The 25746-nt window shown below is 40.7% G+C and overlaps 1 protein-coding gene across 8 annotated transcripts; it reads right to left on the bottom strand.

Annotated features, from left to right (window-relative positions):
- Nucleotides 1-1469: 1469 nt before the first annotated feature.
- On the bottom strand, nt 1470-24548 carry sbno1 (strawberry notch homolog 1). 8 transcript variants are annotated; one of them, XM_084046007.1, is made up of 33 exons: nt 24183-24548; nt 21772-21885; nt 21506-21604; nt 21034-21249; nt 20770-20959; nt 20293-20393; nt 20059-20173; nt 19514-19674; nt 17703-17836; nt 17483-17573; nt 17188-17349; nt 16849-16984; nt 15789-15894; nt 15493-15646; nt 15080-15262; nt 14597-14694; nt 14348-14493; nt 13572-13772; nt 13073-13249; nt 12238-12407; nt 10591-10722; nt 10126-10261; nt 9726-9838; nt 9518-9589; nt 9326-9425; nt 9093-9167; nt 8525-8671; nt 8222-8316; nt 7971-8057; nt 6554-6691; nt 6387-6463; nt 5114-5307; nt 1470-4624 (listed from the first exon to the last, which is right to left on the bottom strand). In XM_084046007.1, exons 2-33 carry the CDS (start codon nt 21883-21885, stop codon nt 4482-4484), a joined length of 4263 nt encoding a protein of 1420 aa, XP_083902133.1. In that variant the 5' UTR covers nt 24183-24548; the 3' UTR covers nt 1470-4481. The 8 variants fall into 8 exon arrangements, with proteins under 8 accessions (XP_083902133.1, XP_083902134.1, XP_083902132.1 ...); XM_084046008.1 differs by lacking the exon at nt 24183-24548 and adding an exon at nt 23333-23598; XM_084046006.1 differs by lacking the exon at nt 24183-24548 and adding an exon at nt 23383-23598.
- Between the last annotated feature and the right edge of the window lie 1198 nt (nt 24549-25746).

Genomic DNA, 25746 nt, shown 5'->3' with positions numbered 1-25746 from the left:
GTTAATTCAAATCTTAGTGTTAAATGTAGCAATATATATTTTAGGAGCAGGTTCTCAGGTATAAGCATTGCTTTGTGCATCCTCCCAATTTAAAACATATTTTTACAAAGTGCATGTTTTTCCACATTAATATCTGGCTCGTATGAATACAGTTAGACACGATAAACACATGTTATAATTAACTTATGTTGTCCAACATGCATGAAAAGTCTTAAAACCTTTCTTTTTGGCCCACAACTGTTCACAATGAAATGTTGAATGTTTTCTGTTGTACTAAATGTATTATTTCGGAAATCTTTACTTTATGCAATGTAAAGTTTCATATGAACCACTTAAACACTCACTGGAGTCCCCCAGGGGTCTATACTAGGCGCCTCCTTTTCCCCTCTACACTATTATCTTAGTGTTGTGAGCTTGTAGATCTGCTATTTTCACTGAACGTTTGCCTCCCAGTATACGGATGCTAGGGGTCATGTGGTTAAAGATATCAGATAATTAAATAAAAATACATTCATAACACACATTTTTTTATGTAACAAATGTTTACTGAACCCAAAAAGCTAATTTTTAAAAGAATATGAAAACAAGATATTCTGACAGACACACAGCCTACACAGATTACACACATACACCTGAGAGAAGTCTTATGGTGGTGACTTGCACTTTATTTTACCTATTTTTTATCACACATTTAAAACAGGTGAAATAGAAAAGGGTATACAAAATGATTAATATCAATGTGCAAGTGAGGTAGAAACCCATGCTACACCTAAGAATATTAACAGGCAATAGCAACTAATTCCAGTCAATACAATAGCCAATATTCAATAAAAGAGGAACCAAATCAAAACCTTATAACTTGTGGTATTACAATTTCAGATTTATTACCAGCAAGTGAAAGAATGTTTAAAACATCAATCATTTAATGCCTAGCAGGTCATTTGACAGAATATTGAGGATACTTGTGTCACTGTGCTTTAGGAATACTAATACTAAAGTGATTTATTTGAACACCTGACGTACAAAAATGTCTCTCTGTATAGCTTTCCTTTGACATAGACATTGGGCAAGCTTCTGTTTGAAATACAGGAGCGAAGAAGAGGGCCCATCAATTTTGGGAATAGAAATGGAAGGACAGACATTGTCAATGATTGAATGAGGAAAGTGATACTGTTATGTTGTTCCAATAGTTTAATTTAATTCACAGATGGTCCCTTACAAGATCCCCCTCATTGTTTCCCCTCATTTTACAGGTTAACATTTCATTCAATGTTTGCCTGTAGGTCTACTATAAACTTTTACATCTAGTTTTGCCCCCTTTTTGTTTAAGCTTTGTAAGACTGATTGATGGGGACCATTGCTGTACCATTGAAATGCATATTAAAGCTGTAAGACTTAACAATTGTCTAAAGTTGGATTGTCTATCCGCACCATAGTGCTGTATTAAAGCAAACACAGTAATCATATAATACAAGTATATCAAGCTTTATTGGTCATTGCACGCATTCAAATCGTGTAATGCAGATTTATTTTTTTGTACAACTCAGTAGTGCAACTCGTGCAATGGTAAAAGTTGTTCAAGTGTTTTAACTTCTAATCAAAACTGCCCATCGCTATACATTTTACAGCACTCAAAGCTTTTTAGAAAGTCAGCAGCCCATGTACATAACATCTCACTTGTCAAAACAAAAACATCAGACATCGGCGAATGTATGTGGTGGACATTCCAGTTGAAAAGATTTGTTTAATGTCATAGTGCACCTATGCAGTGATGACTCTCCAGCACTGCTCATCAACCACCTGTACATAGAAAACTAAATACAAGTAGAAAAACAGTATGGGAGGGTCATCACATACATTAAGCCAGAGCTATTCTTAGGTAAGCGCGGGTGTCGCGCACCTAAAAATAACTGATCTACAAGCTCACGGTGCATTTTGAGTTTGTAGATCAGCGATTTTCAGCTTGTATTGCTTGCAGCTTGAGCTGCCGTTTTGGGTGTGCGACACCCACACGCAACAAAGTATAAATCAGACATTACTGATCAATAAATGGAAATAGATAAATGTTCCAGAAATGTTTTCCACTCACAACTCTTAATGTTCAACTCCTGCAGTACTGCATTGCTGAATCAAAATGACTTTACAGAGTGTACAGGGTGTAATGCTCATAATTTGGTGACATACGATGACTAGTCCCTGCTGCCCATTCATATTTTGATCCATCTTAATGGATGAGATGGGAAGAGGATATGCACACCTCAAAGAAAAGAGCAAAGTCTTGAGTACACAGGTTCAGGGCATATTTCTACAATACTCCAATTCCCATTTAGGCAGCGCCTCACATTGCCAGATGTTGGCCTGTCCTTTGCAGTGCAGATCTACAATCCAGTAGAAAAACAAGGAGGCAACAGCGTTCAACACTTTGGTGAACTAAAGCTATCCAGTCTGATTAGTCATCTTATGTGGCTCAACAAAGCAGTTTTTATAGAGAGCTGATAACATTAATGGAGGATATAAGATGTAAACTCAACTGGACAAAATAAAAATGACACATAGGTGATGTGTCTGCCAGAACAGAAGTGGAAAGAAAATGTCTTTATTATGGTCATGCATGAGACATTTGTTATGCCTCTTAGCTTTTAATTTTCCAAGAGTATTAACCCCTGAGCACTGTCCTGTTATCAAAAACAAGAACAAAGAAAAATAGAAAATATATTTCAACCTTCAGAAGAGAAGACTGAGTTCACTAAAGAAGTCTCAGGGCAGTGCTTAGATTTGGTCTAGCTCTATCAACACCAAAATATCGATCTTGGTCCAAGCATGTCACGGTCTTGTCTTGGTCTCTGGCAAGGGTCTCCTTTCTTGACAACTATTGTCAGGATTCCTCTTTACTTTCACCCCATCCGTTTTTTTCATAATCCTTCCGTCAGTGACTGGGTGGTTGAAGGTTTTCCTCTATAGGAGTAGGCATTGTAGCTAAAGGTTGGCAATTTTCTGTGGCACTAACTAGGCTGTCAAGGACTGTTCGTCTAGACCACACTAAATGTGACAAAGTCCAACTCAAAATATGTACAACATACATACTGGACTGAACTGGGTCAAGATCAAGTGGAAACAAACCAAGACCAGTCCAAGATGAGGCCTTACTGAGCCTAATCACGCGTACAGTCATTTCTTCTGACGACTGTAAATTTTAACTACATAGCATTATACAACCAACTCGTTTATCACCACTGGAAAAACCGAGCTAGGGGTTTAGAATATGCCCAAATCAGTGACATGGAAAGAATGAGAATCAGTTGAGCACAAAAATGTGTGCCCTCATAATAAACTACAAAAGATAACTTTGTGGTGCTGTGACAGGTTATAGACAAGTAAAACCAACGCAAAAGTTGCATTACCACAACATGTACTTTGACTTGGAATTATGTCTGATGGCATGCCCATTTTGTAAAGAGGCACATCGTTTTTTTCGTCTCAGGTTCACGTTCATGATGTTGTGGTCTCTCTGTTTTAACCATAGACAGAATACACGCAGATGCCGCATTGGCCACCATATTGGCAGGGGACACTTGCCTGAGTTACCATGTACGAAAGATTACGGTATTTTGGTATGACAATGCACATCTTTAATTAAACCAACCGGGTGGGAATTCAGCGAGTTGCAATTATTTTAATTGGGGAGAGACCACCTACTTTAATAGACATACAGAGGGGGCATACATGCATAAATATGGGCACGGCTTGCCCCTGCCAATAGAGCAGCCGTGTTGACGGTTGACGCATCCCTCCTGTAGCAGCAGAGGCAAACACGGTATCCACATGTATACATCGTAGGTTTGTTTCAACCACCTTTGGTCTTGACACAGTTGGAACAGGTTGCGACTCTGAGATTCATCTGACATCGACAGGGTTATTTACACAACGCTTAGAGAAACTGAGGTTAAGAGGAAAACCTCAACCAATACACCATCATCATCTTCTTGGATATTATGTGTTCCCACAGCCCTTGTACACTGCCACCTCAACAAACCAAATTGTCTTTTTTTTCTTTTATCAAATCTTTCACTCTGAATATCAGAGGAGCAACAAACAAAAACCATCAGAATTCAAGGTGAAAACAGTCTCTGGGGATAAAACCTGAAATCTTTCCTGTACTTGCCACTGCTTTTACATTTAAGAATGCCACAGCTTGGCATGGCACCTCTGACCCTTAAAGAAAAAAGGTATGGGTAGAATAAAGCCAGAGTTATACTTGGTTGTGTGTGGGTGTCGCACACCAAAAATAGCCGATCTACAAGCTCACAACATGTTGAGAGCTTGTAGATCCGCTATTTTCGGTGTTCGACGCCCACATGCAACTAAGCATAACCCGGGCTTAAAGGGGTAGTGACACGAGCTTAAAACGCACAAATGGGAGACCGAATGGAATTGCAGTTCCTTCAGGGTAGGACGTGAACCCAGGGTGAATGAGTGGTATGCTATGTATTGGGCACGTGACTGAGACTTTGGGGGTGAAGCTGCTGCCATTTCTGTTGCTCCTGCACTGCAAGCTGCTGGCACTGGTCTGATGTTGACAGGATGTTGATCAACGGCGACACACAGTTTGCTGGAATGATCAAGCCTGTTGTAAAATGAAATAAAAAAATGTACATGACATGATTTTCCTTTCCTTTTTTGGTATAATGCATTTAAATTAGGGTTGGGCGACAATCAAATATCACAACATTTCTGAGCAAGTACCTCATATCGTACTGTGGCTATTTTCACTATGTTTGAACATTTAAAAGAATGTAATCATATTGTCAATCTACAGCTCACATTGAGCTGAAACGTTGTCCGCTTGTAGATTAGCTGTTTTTGCTTTATAATCTTTTAATGTATAAAATAAGGCTTACAGCTTAAAACCAGTAAAAGACAATAATATTTATGGCACATGACGATATTATATCCAAATTCCCAGCCGATATTGTGGAAGAAATTCAGTTATCATTATAATTACTGTTCAAATGTCAAATGTCTATAGTCTCATACCATGACATTGAGCAACCAGCCCAGCTCTAGAATGTCTTTTCATCTTTAAATACTTAAAAATGTCTGGCCTTTAACATACCAACTATCCTCTGTCCGTCTTCTGATCGAAGGCGAACGATCTGCATCTTCACATTGGTTCCGCTGACGGACGCGAGCACGCCCTCTACCTTCGTCCACACGCTGAGTACCGAGCCGCACAGGACGAAGTACGTCCTACACCGAAGACCAATGTCGCAGTGTAGACCCATCGAAGCCTTCTTACAGTGTCCTCGCCTGGGGGTACAGGAATGCTTCATTTTATCTCAAGTTGTACGTTGAAAAATTGCAGACATACAAGCTCACAATGTGACGTGATGTGATGCCTTGTGAGCTTATAGACCAACTATTTCCGGCGTACGACACAAATCTGGCTTAACCACACAGACATTTATGTGACTGACATAAGGAGCCGTGTCACAGACACTTTCCTGCCATGCATTTTTACGGTAAAGACGAGGTTGAGGCGATCCCTTTCCCAGGGCTGCACCGAGTGTTTTAGATTTTTTCGGCGGAGTGCCCTGGGTGCCTCTCGAGTAGAAAATAGTTCAATTTTTGTCTCTTGCTATGCAGAGGGTTGAATGACACGTTCACAAGCCGCATACATGGATTCTCGCTCAGTGTAGAGCTCTTTGGACATGAAATCCAAAGCGCTCCGCTGCTGGACAGGACTCCTTAACACATTGGGTGCCAAAACCATATATATATTCTGTTTTTGAAAAAAAAAAATCTTTTTTTTCCCCTTCACAGCACCAGGAGATATATTTTTTTCGAAGATTTAGACTTTAATCCACTTCCTGGTTAACTTATGACTTCAAAAGCCTGTATCTCGGCTCCTGTGTACTTTTTTTTTTACAATGTATTTTTGACTATTTTCAACTTGCTGCAACTATGGAACGGATTACCGAATGTTTTAAATTTTTTCCCCCCGATTGTACGAGACCTCTATGTATAATGAATGGATGCTTTTTTTTACATGGATTTGCTCGTCGTGGAGTCTAAAGCTTTAAACAGTAAAGCGCAGTCAATGGGGAGAATGCTGGCACCCAACGTAAGTTGTTATAAAAAAATGCTGGCACCCCATGTGTTAAGTGGCTTTGTCAACAAATAGTCTGTTTTTTTTATCCTTACCACAACTAGCTTCAGCTAGGCTATGTGTGCTAATAACGCAGGTGACAACGTTCGAACGCAGCAATGGTCGATAGGTTCAAAAGTTGCGGGCATCAATAAATGCACCGTGCGAGCGCTCTAGACATGTCCAATGCGCTTCTCCGCTCATAAAATAAAGAGTTACTCAGACTTCTGTGACTACATACCAATATGCATGAGAGCAGATCGTTGCAGAGGACTTGTACTGGTCCACCCAGTGTTGCTTGGCATCATCTGACAAGACCTACGAAAGGACACAAGTTTAAATCATCACCTCATTTAAAGGTTTAATCCAGTGCACATTTATGATGTCAATACTTGACATTTCTATGACCTTTTTACACTTCTTCTTGATGTCTGCATAAGCCTCCAGTTTTTGCTGTTTGCCCGTGTTGGGCCGGTGCACCAGGAACAACCTCTTCTTGGCGTTCACCTCCTTCACCAGTATGGCTGTCTTCTTGTTGTTCCTCACCTAAAAACACAGGTTTGATTCGTTATATCGATTACATACCTGTTATGTTTCACATTTGACCTTTGAGACCTGCAATGTGTTGCTCCTATGGTCCCTACGTCTGGAGTTAAGAAGCCACGGATAAGATAACATAACGTCACACTGACGCCAGTTTTATCTGGCCAATATTTCTTATTGTCTTATGTCTTAAAGGGGAACACCACTCATTTTCAGCCAGGTCATTTATATACCTTAGAGCTCTGAAATAAGATAAAGACCCCCACTTCTGTGTTGCCTAGAACTGGAGAATCGATTGTTGGGGTCATGTGATCAGTGACATAAGGACGGTGTACTCTTTGGCCTGCCCTCTAGGCTGCCTCATTCACTAGCATGGGGAATCTCACTTTCAGTTGTACTTGTAGATAATAGAAATCAATTGGCTGAAAACTCACTCACTCAGCTGGAAGTGAGATTCCCCAGTCTAGTGAATGAGGCATTTTTTTTATCATTTGAGTATTGACTGTAGCTGAGCACCCACAGGCAAGGAGGCAACCAAACCTGCTCTTCATTTCTTGAGTCATTGACACGGTCACCCCCCTCCCATATGTATTGAGTATCGATTCAGCGGCGGAACCTCATCTTTAGTGTTGTTTCCTCCTCCAACGTGCAAAACATGCAGCTTTTTTTTCATTCTCTCAGTTGTCATCTTCAACTAAAATTATTGTATTATTTATTACTTTATAGCCTATTATAAAACATTTAACCAGGTCCAAACCGACAGCAATGTGTATTTATAACCCACACAAACCGCCCATATTCCACATTAGGTAGTCTGGGGGAAGTTATCCACTTCCCCAATTTACCGCTGGTAGGTCTACTACTGGCCAACTGCTTTGTACCAATTGTTTGTGAATGGTTCTTCCATGACAAACCAATTATTCCACACATTATGATAATGGCAGCTTTTAGTATGCTAAGGCCGACCACACCTGAAACAGTGCTTTGTATTTCAATGGCGTATCCATGATGAACTCGTATTTAAGGTTTATGCAAAATCTGACCCCACCTGAAACATCCTTGACCCAGAACTTCACACACACACCTTCCCAAAAAGTTACAAATAAAAAAAATCCTTTCTGTGCGATATGAAACTAACTAAGTGGGTCTCATTTTTATAGTCTTTGGTATGACCCAGCCGGGGAATTGATCCACAACCTCCTAGTCTCAGGGCGAACACTCCAACCCAAGGCCACTGAGCTGGCTTAAAATATAACTGTACATGAAAGAACAGTAACCGTACCTGTATATAAAATCCATCATCTGATCCACTCTGTTCTGCCCATGCATGGGTGGCTTCTTCCCACGACATTCCTCTTTCCACACTTACCTGAGAAAACAGTTACATGGGTATTAAAAATCAATACCGAGATTGTATGTAAAGCATTCAATTAACAGGTACTTTCAATTCACATTAATTGCAGACATTTTCTCCTAGGCAAAAATAAAGAAAGAACATATTTGTAGCTTTGACACGTATATGAAATGACATACAGTGTAGAGCTCAACGTGTCCTGATGTGGTATAGCCTGGTGTTAGGAATCTTTTGCAGTCCACCTTTTGTACCTTCTCATCACCCGAGCCCAGATCTAGTACAAGACAAGGAAGTTAAGCACTTTCATCATGGCCTACCTATTGTGTGCATGTCATTATAAGCCCATTTTTTTTAAATTTAGAAAATATCATCTACAAGCTCACAACACATCACCGCCGTAACCAATTAAAAGAAAAAGGTTGTAATATATAGAGCATATTGCAACAGTTTTTAGTTTATAAGTAACAATCAACTGATCTCACCTAGAATGCCCATGTCATATCTGCCATTCCTCTTGGCCTCCTGAATAACAGCTGCCAGTGTATCAGAGAAGTACTGGAACAAGGCATTCTGCTGCTGGACCTCCATGCCCAGGATACGGTTCAGGAACTTCCCGATATTGTTGTAGTCTGGATGAGCAAGAACACACACAAATTCAATGCAATGTTCTCACATTGTGTTCCCCCCCACAATATTCACTGTCAGAATATTACAACCATTTTCAACCTGATGTCCACATTTATTTATATTATATACAGCAGCAATTCATTTGTTATTACTTTCTACAAATACAGATCGTAATGGCGATTTAGCCTAACTGCAGCCGGAAAATCACTGCACTGGAAAATCCAGCATGGATATGGGATGAGCAGATCTTTAAGGAGTAAGGGAGGTGCCAGTGTGTATCAGAAGAGGTTGAGGCCAAACAACATGGATGGCTGGAGCACGCACATAGTTTTCAGTTCAAAGAATGCTTGTCAATTCAGGCCTTGTGACTACAAATTAAAGCTACATTGTGCAATATTTTGATAAAGAAAGGTTATTACCAACCTTTGTCCACAGACAGGACTCCAGTTCTATCCTCCACATTTATGAGACCCACTCCAATTAATCCAATTTGGATTTCTGTAGAAACAAAAAAAACAAAAAGTTGGAAGAAAATGTGTTGATCATAAACCTTCCATCTAGTCACAAAATATTACACAATTTGCCAAACAATTATTTGATCAATATCTTTGTAGTGCATCTACATGTCATAAGTCTGAAAATATTGAGATCAATACCTTTGAAAAAATCCCCTTCAAATTCTGATGGTGGAGGCACTAACGGAGTATCAAGTTTTACGATGGACTTCATGACAATTTCCAGAGCATTTCTTCCATACTGTGGTAAGAGATGGTTGGTCACCACACAGTCAAACATTATTCATGTCAAGGATCAAATGAACATAGACATGCATGCTTCAAATTGCTTACTTTGTTGTCAAAATTGAATCTGCTGAGGTCTCTCGTTTCTGTAGCTCTTCTGTCGCCATGGGTAAGAGCACCCTGTTACAAAGGGCAAAATACTATCAATAATTTGCCTTTAGTTCAAATTGAAACCTTCAGACATTCATTTCAGTCCCAATCTATTTGTGCAAATGTACAGTGGCCACCCCCTTATAGATATCCAACATGATATTACCAGGCTTTCTAGTCGTTTTGCAACAATGGATGCAAATCTCTGCTCTCCTGCCAGCTCTGATATGAGGAAGACATATTCAGGAGCAGTGACCTGGTTTGACCTGTGTGTTCTCCCTGAGAGAACAGAAACAACATCATGTTAGACAGGTCAACATGCATACTGGGACCATTAGGGCTGCAACAGTTCATTGAACTAATCAATTTAATTGATTATTAAAAAAAGAAGGAAAAAAAGATAAGTTAATAGATTAATGATAGATCCATATTTTGACCATGTGAATCAATGTATACATTTTTTAACACGCTGCTCGAATCAAAAAAAGAATTGCCAATCGATAGTTGGAGCTCTAGAGACCATACATTTTGCTCTAGTTGAGTGGTTAGAGAGAAGGTGTACTGACCGAACTGTTGTATGGCTCTGTCTGCACTCCAAGGTAGTTCCAGAGTCATGTGGACTCTCCTCCGTTGGTTCTTGACCCGACGGTCGGCCTGCAAGGATATACCCGAGCTGGCTGCCTCTGAGATGATTGCTATGTTCTGGTTGAAAAGAGAAAGACACATTTGAGACACCTCAAACCATTGCCAGGAAAGAGGCTACAATTTATGTCATTCTTCTTCAGTCAGTGAGTCACCAGATGACTTAACCACTTTCACCCTGGCATCCCTATTTTGGGTGTGTCATAGGCAAACATTCTCAACAAATTCCAAAGAATTAAAAGAAAATAGCAGCTCTACAAGCCCAAGACGCGCGTCACAAAGTGTTGAGCTTGTAAATTGGCTATATTCTCTACTCACACGACTAAGTGCATAAGGCTTAAGTGGTTAATGTCTTCGTTTTACCCTCTTTCCACATATTAAATATTAACCTTCTCTCCGTCCATGAATCGTTGCTTCTCTGTCAGATTGAGGATTTCCACGGGCACATCCAGCTCAGAGCGGGACTCATAGGAGATGCTTCCATCGTCATTACTGACCACACGGCCCTTACGACCCGTCATCTGTAAGACAGAGCAAATGACAGCTCAGCAATGTTGATTCTCTGCAGTGGACAATACATCGTTGCAGTTGGGCAGAAACCTTGTATGTTCAAATCGGTTACTTTTCAGAAAATGGGAAAAAATTACCTGTGTTCAGATTCAATTTGGTTACAAGCTCTTGCGAACTTTATTGGTTAAATTTGATAAAACCCACAGGCAGACTTAACAATTTTCACTTTCAAAATATCTAAAAACTCATAATGCTCTGCATTGCGAGGTTGTACATCGACTACTTTCACTGCTATGACAAGTGGGGCATTCACTTACGAAAAAAATACATAGAAAGTTGGAGATTCAAGGTTCAGGGTCCCCACACATTTTTAGCAATGAATTTCCAAAACTTTTCCAAAACTTTTCCAGAATATTTAGCCCAATTTCCAGGCCTATATAACAATCATTCAGCGCAATAATGTGTCTCTTACTCCTATGTACAATGCCCAAAGATAGGCAGTGTAGCAAAAATAAAGCATAGAATGGTACAATTCCATTCAAAATTCCATGCAAAATTAGGGCATAGCTCACTGGAATACAAGACTCGTTATGGCATCCGTATGACCTTTTTTTTAAAAATAATATTGCCTTGCATTTGCCCCATTTATGAATTTTAAAGTAATGAAGGATGCAAGGATATTTTAAATTACACTTTTGTTGTAGGTTTTCCTATGTTTTTTCTATTAAGTTTTCAACAAGAGGATACCGTCAGACACAAGGAGGGATGAACATAATTATGTAAAACAAATCAAGAGTGGTAAACTTTAAGTGCCATTTATTTTAGGAACAGTACAGTATCCGTCTAAGATTTGTGGCATAACTTGCAGCCAGCTCTATTCGGGTCCTCTTCTCGCTTTACCCAGTCTTTAAACTTTTCATTTGTAAGCGACAAATTATTAAACAAACATTTCCCTGGCATTGTGGATCATACTACAAGTTCAACCGATATATTTTAACTGCGTTCGTTTACGCTTCACCGACTATTCACATGTTGCTCGCAATTGTTTGTTGGGACAGCAAATCACGTGACAAACGAACAGCTCTACAAGCTAACTACTCATCACGCTGCACCACGTTGTGAGCTTGTAGATCTGTTCTTTTTATCACGTGACACCAACCTGGCACCCTATGCAGTGCAACCTAACAATTGAGACATGCATAAGGCTGCCATCACACAGCCCGTTAGGTGAAAAACTACTTACTGTATGTTACATATTTCGTGTAATCTTAAACATGTTTATGAAAATGTTTTGTAATTGTATAAACAAAATCAATAGCCAAAAACAATGCATAGCCAAATATTTTTCCAGGACCCTTGATAAATTCCAGGACCTTTGACCAATTCCAAACCTTTTCCAGTACTGGATTTATTTATTTTTTATTTCAAAATATTTCCAGGAATTTCATGACCGTGGGGACCCTTAGGTTTCTGCCCGACAGCAAGGAAATATAAATATGAAGATTAGCCACATCAGATATTGGTACCTCTGCCACATTTTCTGGTCCTCCCAGTTCGTCAATGAGCTCGTCCAGAGTGTTGGGAGGCAAATCCTGGGCTAGCTTCTCAAGCCTTTCCAGGAGATCTTTCTTCATTATCTGGGCGTCCTCCACCGCATCCTGGCTTGTCAGGCAAGAGTCCTGACTCTCTGCCTTTACTAATGGACAAACATAATCATATATTTTTTTTCATGTTGGGTATGTTCGTAAATAATACGCTCTGAGAGTGCCAGAGTGCACCCCGGCTGCTCTATTTTTCTGGTAGTTTGAATGCTCCCAGAGGGCAGCGCTCAGAATTTCCAGAGTGCACACAGACCGCTCAGAGTGAAAATCTGGGTTATATGAGTCACTGATCACTTGTGACGACAGATGAAGTCATTGCAAAATGCAATGGTTGTGGCTTATTCTCTAGAGCACTCTAAATTCAAACAAGCATCTAGGTGTAACTAAACGGGTTATAATCATGTTTGTAAAAGCATCTAGCTGTAACAAATAGGTTATAATCATGTTTGTACGAGCACCTAGGTGTAACAAATAGGTTATAATTATGGTTGTACAATCATCTACGTGTAATAAACGGATTATAAATCATGTTTGCACGAGCATCTAGGTTTAACAAACAGGTTATAATCATGTTTGTACAAGCATCACGTGCAACTAAACGGGATATAATCATGTTTGTACATGGGATGAATGAATGTTCATTGGGGTGAGTAACGCTCATTTGCTTGAACTGTAAATTAAAAATGTATCTACCAGATACTACCAAATCAGAGCAGATTCTCAGAGCGCATTTATGAAGCCAGAAAGAAAGCATACTGACCTATGGCAGGTGTGCTTGGGGGGTTGATGACGGAGGCAGTGAAAGCAGGTCTGGTTGAGCCGAGTCCAGATGCTAGCAAGGCACTTTGAATGGAGTCTGGATCAATACTCTTCCGTCTCTTCTTACTCTTTTGCTTATTTTTCCGTTTCTTTGGTTCTTTTCTGATAAGCCATGGATCTAAGCAAAGAGACAAAATTAAAGTTTGACAGTAATAAAGGTGCTATAATATTAGTAATTAAGTTCTCATAAATGGCTAAAATAGCTCGATCTACAAACTCAACGAATCTCATCGTGACACGTTGTGATCTGCTATTTTCACTAGTCGCTGTACGACTTAATATATAGGGCTAAACAACATATGGTCGAGTAGAGCTAGTGTCTTTTCTGTTTTCGCTCTACATTACATTTCTTCCCAGGAAAATAGCAGATCTATAATCTTATATTCTTAGGTTTTCCCTCAGAATATGGATCCTGGGGTTTATGTGGTTAAGTGACTAACCATCTTCCTCATCGTCAGTGGACTCGTCTCTGAAGGGGTTGAAGTCGTCGTCCTCTACCGAGCTGGCGGACTTGAAGCTGTCGTCGCTCTCGCAGTCTTTATCAGACTCTTTGTCCGACTCAGACTGGCTCTCGGAGCTGCTTCCAGAGAGGCCGCCATGCTTGCGAGGTTTCTTGGTCACCTGCTTTTTAACTTCTGGACCTGGTGGAGTGAGGAGAGATGAAGAAGAATAGAAGAACAGACACAATTCATCCCTTTATTTTTTGGGAAAAAAAAAAAATTTACTGGATGGGGACACATTTTTCTAAAAAGCACTTCTTTAACCCTGTCATTCCCATTTTGGGCATGGCACTACAGGCAAACAATCCAAAAATAGCCAATCTACTATACAAGCTCACAACACATTGTGATGCGAAGTGTTGTGAGATGGGCCATTATTGCCACACAACACCATCGTACGACTATGTCCAATTCAGGTTGAATTAAGCCATTGAGGGCGGGAACCCCTATTTGTAACTATACCTTTCAGAACGGGAAACCCATTTGGGGTTGTTGTTGCCATGTACAGTACATAGCAACAATTTGTGAATAAATATTTGAAGTTTTTCAGAAAACTTAGGTCAGGATTTAGAAGGCGTTTTTAGTATCGGCCTCAGGTCTAAATGGGAATATATAGATGCTTGGATCTGGAATGTTTTGACAAATTGGCTATTGCTAAATATTATAGGTTGCCAGTAAACGAAAATCAGCTACAGAAGTCACCTACAGTACCGTACCTTTCCTTTTCTTGCCCTTCTGCTGAGCTGCAGTGTCGATGGGCGAGGGGGTCTTCTTTACAGAGAGGTCAATACCCAGCAAGCTGAAGAGCTTCTGTCTGTCAGGAGCTGGGAAATGCTTCTCAACCAAAGACTGCAGCACACCTCTAAACAAAGAATGCAAGTGTTTAGTATACTACTACACTCACCACTTAACGGTGTCCAAAGTCTTTTGCATGATTTTTGTTCCTTTAACGTAGAGCTCCTTACTTTGCTGTAGAAACAAAGTCGTTGAGCTCTCCACCGCCTTCTTCCAAGGCCTCAAGTGTCCGTGCCTCTCCTGTCGACTGGAGACCAATGACCACACACTGGAAAACAAAAACTATCTTATTATTCTCTATTCACAACAATATTGTTGACTCAAATGACATCGACTCAAACCACATTTTAGAGTCATCGTGATCTTTAACCACTTTAACCCTGCCTTCCCCATTTAATGTATAGTTTGTTGTATGCCAGCATCACACAGCCTAAATAGCCTACAAATAGCTTTGTAGGCTATTTTCACAGTGCGACAGCATCACATATAATTCAGGCTTAAAGTGGTTAAAGAAATAAATACCACAAATAAGCTTATTTCGAAGGTTTAGTATCGTACTTACAAATAGAAAAGACAACACTGCATACACAACATATAGGAGAGGGTGTCCAGTGATTGAAGAGAAATCAGGTTATTTCGAGGACAAACCTCACCTTTCCATTTTGAACTTCCTCTCTTGCTAGCTGGACGACTCTGCGAACCTTGGAGGCGATGCAAAGGTATTTGAAGAACCTCTGGTGAGCGGACCAGAACTGGCCCCACATGGACTTCTTCATGCGTTGCTCTGCATCCATCAGATTGGCAGCCGCCTGAAACTTCTCTCGCGCGCTCACCCACTGAAAAAAGCAGGACATGTCAATGCACTAGCTGCTAATAAGGGAAATATGCATGATTCAACAAGCTTATAAACCACCCAAAACCTTTTTCAATAATAGTGAAAATAGAAGATCTACAAGCTTACAACTGATCACAATGTGACACATTGTGAACTTGTAGATTGTCGTACGATACAATAGCTGAAATAGCCAAAGCGTATATAGGGCTTAAGTGGTTAGCACGTTCTTACCAGGCGTACAGACTTGTTGTACATCTTGATGTATTGCTGAGTCAGAGGAACCTCCTCGATTTTGAAGGTCACACCTGTAAAACTTAACTGCCTTGCAATGTACATCCCCCTCAGTTTCATATCCATGGCAACTATCTCCATGGCACCGACACCTCTAAAACGGTTACACAAAAATATATCAGAATGCTTTCACCATTAGAAATAACAAAATCACCTTTTCAATACATTCCAGGAATGTGCTTTTTTCCCCCTCTTTTCTTGCTAACCCATTTCATTGTACACACACAGAAACTCACCTGCGCTCAACGGCTTGGATGAAGTTGCTGAATTCTCTAAAGGGGGTTCCCTCTCCCCAGATGCCCAGTCGATTCATGTAGGCCATGTTTCGAGGTTCAGAGGCACCTGGATAGAGAAGGGAAAAAAAAAGGTTGTGGTAGAGTCGGTAAGTTGCTTGCAAGTCGTGAGGACCAATTCAGCTACTGTCATGCCTCTTCCCATCTCTCTACCTCAGAGGACATATTTCCCCACGGTGACAACAGAGTAGATCAAATCTAATCTTTCCTGCGTCTTAAAAAAGACAAATCAATCACGCGTTGCTCCAATGTGGCCATCCTGTGACGTCCATCATCCATGACTATTAACACATCGGGTGCCGAACACGGTCTGGACCGTCCGAACCGTGTTTGGTGTCTTTTTGTTTTTTTCCAAACGGGAGGGGCTGGAGCAGCCCTGGGATCACCCACGGTGAATCTGAGAAGGATGGGCCAGATGCATCATCGTGTCAAAAAACATGGCGCACATCCGCTTCCGCTCTATTTCCTTCTCTAAAACCCCTATAACTCCGAAACTTTTTACTCTGGGGAAAACAACTCATTTTGTGTGCACGATCGCTCCGCCATTGTTACTCGCGTGAGAGATGTTATCGTTCCAGGCGATAGCCAGTACCATCGGGCAAAATGGAGGCATGCTTTTTTTCCTCATGGAATGCATGTCGTGGAGTCTACAGCTTAAACAGCGCTGCGCAGCTCAACGGTGAGATTTCGGCACCGAACGTAATCTGTTATTATAAAATGCTGGCACCCGATGTGTTAAGTCAGTCATCTATGACGTACAGGCTGATCCGAGCCACATTGACTTCCTTTATAAAAATCTAAGCTAAATACAAAACATGTGAAAAAAAGAATTGGTGGAGGTACATCTTCGGCCTACTGGCAGTGTGCACAAGACATCTGGGGCCGATCGGTCCAGTGCTTTGCAAGATCAGCTCAGAGACAGCTAGCCTCCTGCAGAGCCGCGTCATAAAAATGCAAGGCCCTACTATAATTTTACAATTACAGTTTACAATGACTTACTAACCTGTGGCACTAGCATACACAACCCGTGCCTTGGGAAGTTTATTTTGCAGCTCCAGCACTGCAAGTCCAGTCTTAGTAGGTTTAGATGATCCAATAGGACAAACATTTTTGGCTTTGTGACACTCGTCATAGACGATCTTAAGACAACAGGTTAAAGAAAAACCATCAACATTTGGGAAGACAATTATTAATAATAACTATTGGTTAATATCAATTCTGCAAAAAACATGTACCATGTACATTATAGTCAGGATAGTCACCATTTAACTTTTCCCACAACAACGTCATATGACAAAGAATAAAATAGGGCTTAAGTGGCTAATGGTTTTTGAAAGGATACAACTCCATCAAAGTCCTCTCCACACCAGTGGAGCAGCTGTTGAAACCTTGTTTTGTATTTCCCTCCAGACTGGCTCTCTCCTATCAGTGAAGAGTAGGTGGCGAAGATCACGCCTTTCTTCACACTCCCATTGTGTTTGGAGGAGATCTTGACATACTTAAACTATACAATGACCAAGATGGGTGAATTAACTGTCAGTTAGCATTTTTTAAGGCAGCAACATCTGTTTATTCAACTAGATATTATCATTTTTAAAAGCAGCAACATCGGTTTATTCAACTAGATAATATATTACCTTGTTTAGCGAATGAACCTGAATATTCTTCGCTCCTATATCCCGTAGATCCCTTTCAGCATCATATTTCAAGTCGTTTGAAACACTAAACCTATATAACAAGTGAACAGAAAGGACAAAAATCTGTCAACTTTAGTAGGGGTAATCATTTGACATTTCATAGCAAAGGTACAAAGACAAGTTTCATTAATAGTCTACTGTAAAGAGGCTATTTTTTTACCAAAGAGATCTCTTCCTTCCTAAAAGATAATTCTCATGGATGATCCCAGCAATGGTCCTTCCTTTGCCAACACCTGCTCCATCACCAATCAGATAGGCAGCTCGATCGCCGTTAGGGAGGAATGTCTCATGTTGCTGCCATGGACAGACAAAGGCAAGAGTTAGCTTTGTTGAATAATAATTGTTCATAATAAAGGGAATGAAGACTGACTGCAAATTAAAACAAAAGACAAACACAATAAATCTGAACATCAGTGTCATTTCATGTGAAAATAATATTAGGCGTGGCTGTGTATCAAACAAAATGATACTGACAGACGCACAAATTAAGACAGCTGACAGGGCCAACATTATTTTAATCCATTGTGTCACTCACGTTGGTTAGGCAATTCAAATAGGCATGAATGCCCATTACTAATCATAGCATGCAATGTATCTTGAGCAGTTTGCAAGGTGAATACATTTAACGTTATTGCGTTTCGAGAGGCAGGCCAGCCATTGCGGTTGGGCGACATATCAAAATATTCCTATGTTCGCGCAAGATAATTAACAGCTCCCCAGTCCTTTAACCCATTAAGACCCGAGGCGATTCTTTAAAAAAAAAAAAGTTTTTTGGAAAAAAAAAAAGTTTTTTCTACAAGATTTTTCAAAAATAGCAGATCTACAAGCTCATTGCGCGGCACTCGGTCCCGCGCTATGAGCTTGTATATCTGCTATTTTTGAATAGCCAAAGAAATCTAAAGTGACACAGATGCGTTCCAGGTCTTAATGGGTTAAGCTCGATTTATGCTTCACCGCACAGTGGGTCGTGTGTCGGCAATAGCAGATGGTGACGCGTTGTGTTTGACAAGTAAAACTGCCTGAAACTCATTGGACCAATCATATACACAGATACCGCATTGGCTGCTGCTCATTAGAGGCCGCCATATTGGTGAGGGCAAGCTGTGCCTCCTAAAGCATAATTACCCCATGTACTGTATGACTAGGGAAGCAGGAGATCTCTCCACAATAATAAATCATCATTCATAACTCGCTGTATTCTAGGGATGTCCGATATTATCGGCCTCCCGATATTATCGGCCGATATTAGCATAAAAATTGATATCGGGAAAATATCGGTATCGTTTTTTTTTTTTTTTTGCTTTATAAATAAGTTACAGGAGTTCTTACTGTATATGGTGTGTGTGATATGAAATTTGAGCTTACCCTAATCACAATAATCCCCGCATATATCGGTATCGGTTGATATCGGTATCGGTAATTAAGAGTTGGACAATATCGGTATATCGGTTATCGGTAAAAAAGCCAATATCGGACAACCCTACTGTATTCTCAATCCATTTTCAAGCGATTTGGTTTGTTATAAATGTCAGAAATGTAGTAATCTTATAGGATACTTGGTCAGAAATGTAGTTTATTTCCTATTAAAACACATTTACTTACATAGATAGTAACAGTAATTGTTACAAAACAGAAAGAAGTTAATATGGCGGCGGTGATGATGTGGTCAATGCGGCAACCACGTATAACGTCCAATATCTTCCCTGTCCAAGGAAGGAATCCCTTTTGGATGAGACCTGGGTTCAAACCCGGGCGTTACAGTTGCAATTACGTGAGAGGACATAACATTTGTCGCTTTAAGTTCACGTGTCCGATATCATCAGTTATCATCGCATGAAACACAAGTGGTCCAATGAGAGCCTCATCCACCAATAGGGCGCAGCCAATACTGTAGGTCTCCTCCACAGGTAATGAAGTCCCGTGCTGAAGAACAATAAACATTCACAAGCCTGGTGTAAAAGGTGCATTTACCTGAGCGGCATAAGTGATGGCTTCCAGTTGCAAAGCAGACAGCCAACCACGGTCCATGATTTCTTCTGTGATGGAAAGTCTGTACCACACGTCGGGGGGGTTGACACTGGACAAGGAGCTGGTCTCCACCACAGCGTCAGGGTGCCGCTGGCCAATCTTTACTGGATGGACCAGGTCAATAGATCAGTGATTCTCACCCACTCGTGGGTCGTGAGGATATTGCAAGTGGGCCCCCAAATAATTGTCAAAACACTAAGATTTTAGTGATAATGTAACAATATAAAAGAATGTGTGTATATGTATATATGCATCCCAATTTTTGTATATGGCATTACGGGCAATTTGAGAAAAGAAAAAAAAGATCTTCAAAGCATCACAATGTGTTGCAAGCTGAGCTTGTAGATTGGCTGTTTTCCCTGTGCAACGCCGTCATACCAGTGTTGTTGTGGTGAGTTGTCACATCCCAAACAGTTACAGGTATTCATGGAAATAGCTGCATCACTGAACAATAATACATTTCTCAACAAAGCTATAAGTTGACTCACATTTCATTGGCATGTACTCTGCATACGTTTCTGCAACACCCAACTCCTCTTCTTCTTCCTCCTCAGCCTCATCTTCCTCTTTCATCCCTGGGAGTTTCTGTGAGAAAAACGAGTGCTTTGTAGCATTTCAAATCAACTGACTGGTTAGAAACTGTTTTGCACGACCCATTTGTTAGCTTTCAATCTTTAATTTTCTTTAGATACAATTCTTATTTGATACAATTCAAGACTTACCAGGCTAGGTGAGAAGCTCTGTCCTTTCATGTCATCGTTTACCCAGACGCGAGGAGAATCTTTACTTGAGACTTCTTTCTTTATTCCATTGTTCATTTCCACTGAAAGTTCAAGAGAGCATACAGGTCTTAGAAACGCTAAGCTCAAACCTCAAAGCACACAAATCTTACTTCGTATTGATCGGTTCTTATCATTATGTTTTTGATTGATGGTCACAAAATACCAACAACACCACAATTACGGTTAGCTTTGGTTAGCATTTTGGACCCAATTCTAGATTTTCCATCATTTACATTTCACCCCATATCCAAACTTCACAAACTCATACATACATACATACATACATACATACATACATCTGATAAAAGGTCAGAGCAACCGAAAAGTTGTATTTGCATTACATTTTTGCTGTAAGTTAAGATAGCGTGCAGGATTCTTTTTTGCTTTTCATGGCTAAACGCAATATTTCCCACTTACAGTTGTTATAGCCGAGTCTGTTTAACTCACTATGGCCTGTGGCTGTCGCAGTGGCTACTGGCTGAGCAATGTCAGGTGGGGGCTTGAGTTTCATAAGTTCCATCAAACTGTTGCCTTTTAGGCCAGTGGTCTTCAGATTTCTTGTCCTCAGGAGGTCCTTCAGCTGGATCTGAGAAGAGAAGAACATTCGCTAATGGAGTGTAACCAAAGGCAATTGCTATGTTTCCGGATTTTTGGTTTCCGAATCAAGTTCAGTAGACTTACCTGATCTGTGCCAGCGGTGGACACTGAGGGATTTGTGGAGGCGGCCGAGGCCGATGATGAACCCCGCAGAGCTGAAGCATTCACATGCACCACCTTGGTCACAGTTATGGTGTGTTTTATGGGGTTTGATGATTGTTTGGTCACCACTGTTCCTAGCGAGGGTAGTTGATTCAACTGATTTAAGACAAATGTGGTTGTTGATGGCTGAGGTTTGTGCTGTTGGGAAGATTATGGGAACACCAAAAGAGAAGAGAGGAATAATTAAAATAGAAAACCATATATTGAAATAAAAAACAGCTCAAATCCCAATCACATGAAACGCTAGCATCCCTATTCTGGGCATGTGATTAATAGGCGAAAATAGTAGATCTACAAGCTCACAACACATCAAAATGCAAGCTTGTAGATCGGCCATTTTCACAACTGACATACAACCAAGTATATACAGTTTAAGTGGTTAACAGTAACATACCCTGATAGTAACTATGGGAAGTGGAGCTGCAGTCTCAGTCCTGCCAGCTCCCACTGCCTCAGTCCCCAAGCCAACATCCAGGGCACTGATGGAGATAGACTAGGGGCAGACAATAAATAACATCATTAACACACCATACAAGTTCAGCTAAATCAACATGGATGACAAGTAAAGCAGAAAATATGATGGTCATATTAACACTTCATTTTCTATGTATTCACAGACATTTGAGAGGTGTACCCCATCCCCAATTACAGGCATCTTACTTGCTGGGTAGAGGGGGTTTGTGCAACATCCTGAGATTCAATGTCGAATACATCATTGGGGCAAATGCCGCTTTCACTTAACGCAGTCAGAAGTAAATCCTGTCCTGGATCCATCTGCAAAATAAAAATATTTACATTACCACTACCAACCTCACTGTACCGTACATTATAGTGACAACATCAATGTGAATGTGCTAAACATACTAGCCATCATCCCAACAGCTTGATGATGAAACAAAGTTACAGTGATTGCAATAAAACATGAGTGCTGACCTGGTCAAACAGTATTGAAGCTGAAAGCTTAAAAATGTCAGTAGATGCATGTCTTATGTGGGAACAAGCAACTGAATCAGTCAAATTCATTGTAAACACAACTTGGCGAAAATAAACAATACAGGGCAAAATAATAAATAAGTTGGGAGAAATATCAAGACAATCGCCCATAACTGAAAAGTAAACAGTCAGTAAGGCAAGCTAAACGTTTTTTTGCATGATGCTCAAAGACAAAACATCAGCTCGCCAAATGAATGGTCGCCTAGATACCAAGATGTTTTAAATCGTTAGTTACACAGCTAGCTACTTTTATTTACACAAGATTAAAGGTCGCTACAATAAAGTGGTTATAATAACGTGAATGATCCTGGGATGTGTCACCATCAAAGTGACCCAGACAGAGTCAGAGCCAGGCGGCAGGGCACTGAGGGCAGGCAAGCGGCACGTGTTTTCAACAACTTCCTGCTCCGTGTGTGTGTGTGTGTGTGTGTGTGTGTGTGTGTGTGTGTGTGTGTGTGTGTGTGTGTGACTCACGTCGTTTCCCACCAGTTATTAATGATAGCATAACCCAACATAATAATTATTTAAACTATTGTCATCATTAAAACTAGACGTAACGCAACACAACAGCCCCGATAAGCCAAAAAACATGACAACGCAAACACACTTGTGATGAGCTGATGACACGACCCGGTTAAATTGCGACCACCACGACACCGAAAACACGCCGATTTGCAAAGCTCACAAAATGCTGCCACGATGAGCTTGTTGATCTGCCATCTTCGGCTAGCGCCACCGTCGTATGACGAGGTGTATAAAACAGTGTTTTTTTTTTGGTAAAGAGGGTCACGTTTACAGAGTACTGAGGGTTTAAGTGGTTAACTGTTTGAAAATACACATCAACATGAATCCAATATGATATGAGTCTACGAATCTATCTATGAAGAAGTTTAATCTGCAAAACAATGTTATACAGTATGTAGCGGGGGTCCCTGCTTCATCCCTCTCTCAGCTAAGGGGTCCTTGGCCTGAAACACGTTGAGGACCCCTGATATAAACCATGCTTACAACGAGGAGTCCACCTTATATTATATGCTCACTCACACCAAACTGCTATGTCACAATAACAACAAACGTGGTGGTTTAGACTTGAACCACCAACACTTCATAAAAGCACACATAGTCCAGCTTTAAGTGTGTTAATTGACATGCTGTTATAATATAGGTCCACTTGCTACGGCTAAATGCTAAATTAGAACACTCCTGTCAGCTCAAGAGTGAAACTTACCAATAGTTAAAGTTAACGACGGTATCAACGGTTTCAACAGCTCTACTTACAGCTCTCATTAAACCCAACTTCTTATTGGAGCTTTGTTATCCTCGCCCGTTTAGAATTCCAAATCATAACGTTAGCTGCTACCATTAGGGCATGCTAGCATGGCTAATTATCGCCGCATTGTTTTGATATTGTTGACGGTCACACGCTTATACACTCACTGTGTGGTTTAAACAGCGAGGAGGCTAGCTCGTTGCTAAGCTAATGCTAAATGCTAGAGAGACGGAGGAGATAATGTAACCTCGCGTCACCAGAGAAAAAAACACTGGTGCCTATTCCCTGCTCAGTACTGGGATCCGGTCTAGAGCCCGCCTACCGTAACCGGTCATTTCCAACCGTACAGACACATGTGTACGGGGCCATTTCCGTATCCGGCCCCCGGATCGGATATGCGAGCCGCAAAGCGGCATAGGCTCCCCCAGTCTAGAGAAGCAGCTAGCTAAAAGCTATCGCCCATGGCTCCGCTGTCGTGCGACGGGAAAACAGCGAATCTACAAGTCACGGACGCGCGGGAAGCCAACACATTGTGAGCTTGTAGATCTGCCAATCTTTCGCCGCGGGACACCGTCATACGGACGAAGTATGAATCTGGGGCATATGGTCACGCGAGATTACGAAAGCGTGAGATGAGCGTGCCCTCGGCTCGCTCGCGCGCGGCCAGACAGACAGTCCCGAAAATCAACTTAAAATGTTAAAATGTGTCGAGATACGTCAAATTAACTGAGTAATTGTCTTACTCGCCAAGAAAAACAAACAAACAAGCCATTATGCACCAATTAAAAGACGATAAATATGAACTCACTTGACCGCTGTGGGTCCCAGACAGTGTGTGAGTGTGTGTATGAGTATGTGTTTGTTGTTCTGCTCCTCGAGACTACCAGCTCCACGCCATCTTTTTTTATCAAACGCTAAAGCCGCATGCTGGTCACGTGACGCAGCCTGAACCCCGGAGCTGCTGCTGCTGCCTTTTTCACGTCCCAATCATCTCCATAGTCCTCCCGGGCGACCAAAGCACCGGCCGATCGCCCCCGCGGTGAAACAAAAGCGACCGCGGCGACAAAGATGTCATTTCGGGGTGCGCTGCGTGTTTTCAAGTTTCAAAAAAACGACGAAGATAAAAAGCTAAAAAAGAGACGAGGCGAGTTATCTAGTGTCACGTGACCGTCGTGTGAGGTGTTTTAAGGAAGTGACGACATGCATTGATTACGGGCTTCTTCTTGTTGTTGGCGAAAGGGACCAGCAGGTGGCGTACGTTTGTGCTTTCCAAATTCCCCCACGTGTGGATCTGTCATTTGGACACCCATTTGGATGTAGTCAAGGAGGAAAAAGTGAAAAAAAAAAAAAAAAACTTCAATTATTCTAGATCAGGGGTCTTCAACGGGGGGTCCTCAGAGCTACTATAGGGGGTCCGCCAAATCTTTGTGTGATAGGATTTCTTTTTTTTACATTAACCACTTGAACCCTAGAATTCCTTTTCTGAGGGGAACATTAGCCAAAAATAGCAGATCTTCAAGCTGCGTCTCAACTTGCAGCTTGGCTATTTTTGGCAAAGAGGCTATAGGTGTAGAGGGAAAAAATATCAGACTAAGTAAAAAAAAAACTTTAATCTGAAACACAATTTTATACACTATAGAGTAGGGGGTCCCTGCTTCTTCATCTCTCTCTCAGCTAGGGGGTCCTTGGCCTGAAAACGTTGAAGACCCCTGTTCTAGATACATTTCATATACATAAATCCTAATGTAGTCATTCCAAACCTTCTTTCATTGTATTTGAGATTGAAGCCAAGCAGTACATTAAAACAATTTATGACCCCAAAAAAAAATAAGAAAGCTGCAAGAACTGTCCTTTTGTGTACACTCTTTAATGTTTTCTGTTAGTAAATCCCCCTGACTCTGATGTTGTTGTATTGATGTATTAATAACGTCTTTGTTTGTGTTTGTTTTGTATTGTATGTCATGATTGTTATAAATAAAGATTTGTGGGGGAAAAAGTTACAACTTCAACCAAAATAACTGTTTATTTTGGGGCATGTAGTTATGAGTGATTAGAAATTGTTTTTAAAATGTTAAAAGGTACGAGTGATCATTATGTGTTCTAAAAAATGTTTACACAATATCCTTGTGTATAATGTGTTGAGGGTTTTAAAAACAAAATACATTTCCAGTAATGTAAAGTACCTCAGTACATTTACTCAAGTACAATTTTGAGGTATTTTTTACTTTCTTCAGTATTTCCAATTGTTAATACTTTTACTTCTACCCCACTCTCAGAGGCAAATATGGTACTTTTTACTCCACTAATTATTTGATACTACTACTTTAGCAGATACTTTGCAGATTTAGATTACTATCATAAAACATATTAAC

Source organism: Gymnoscopelus microlampas (assembly GCF_963454915.1).
Source record: "Gymnoscopelus microlampas genome assembly, chromosome: 21".
Classification (NCBI taxonomy): domain Eukaryota; kingdom Metazoa; phylum Chordata; class Actinopteri; order Myctophiformes; family Myctophidae; genus Gymnoscopelus; species Gymnoscopelus microlampas.
The sequence above is the reverse complement of the archived record's forward strand: the minus strand, read 5'-3'. Positions and strand labels throughout refer to the sequence as shown.

What these genes read in the sequence shown, in the direction of transcription:
- sbno1 (XM_084046006.1), bottom strand. An exon ending in CAGACTCGGCTATAACAACT is followed by an intron (nt 20,394 to 20,769) that starts GTAAGTGGGAAA and finishes TTGAACTTTCAG; the next exon opens with TGGAAATGAACAATGGAATA. An exon ending in AGTCCTGTCTGTGGACAAAG is followed by an intron (nt 8,672 to 9,092) that starts GTTGGTAATAAC and finishes TTGCTCATCCAG; the next exon opens with ACTACAACAATATCGGGAAG.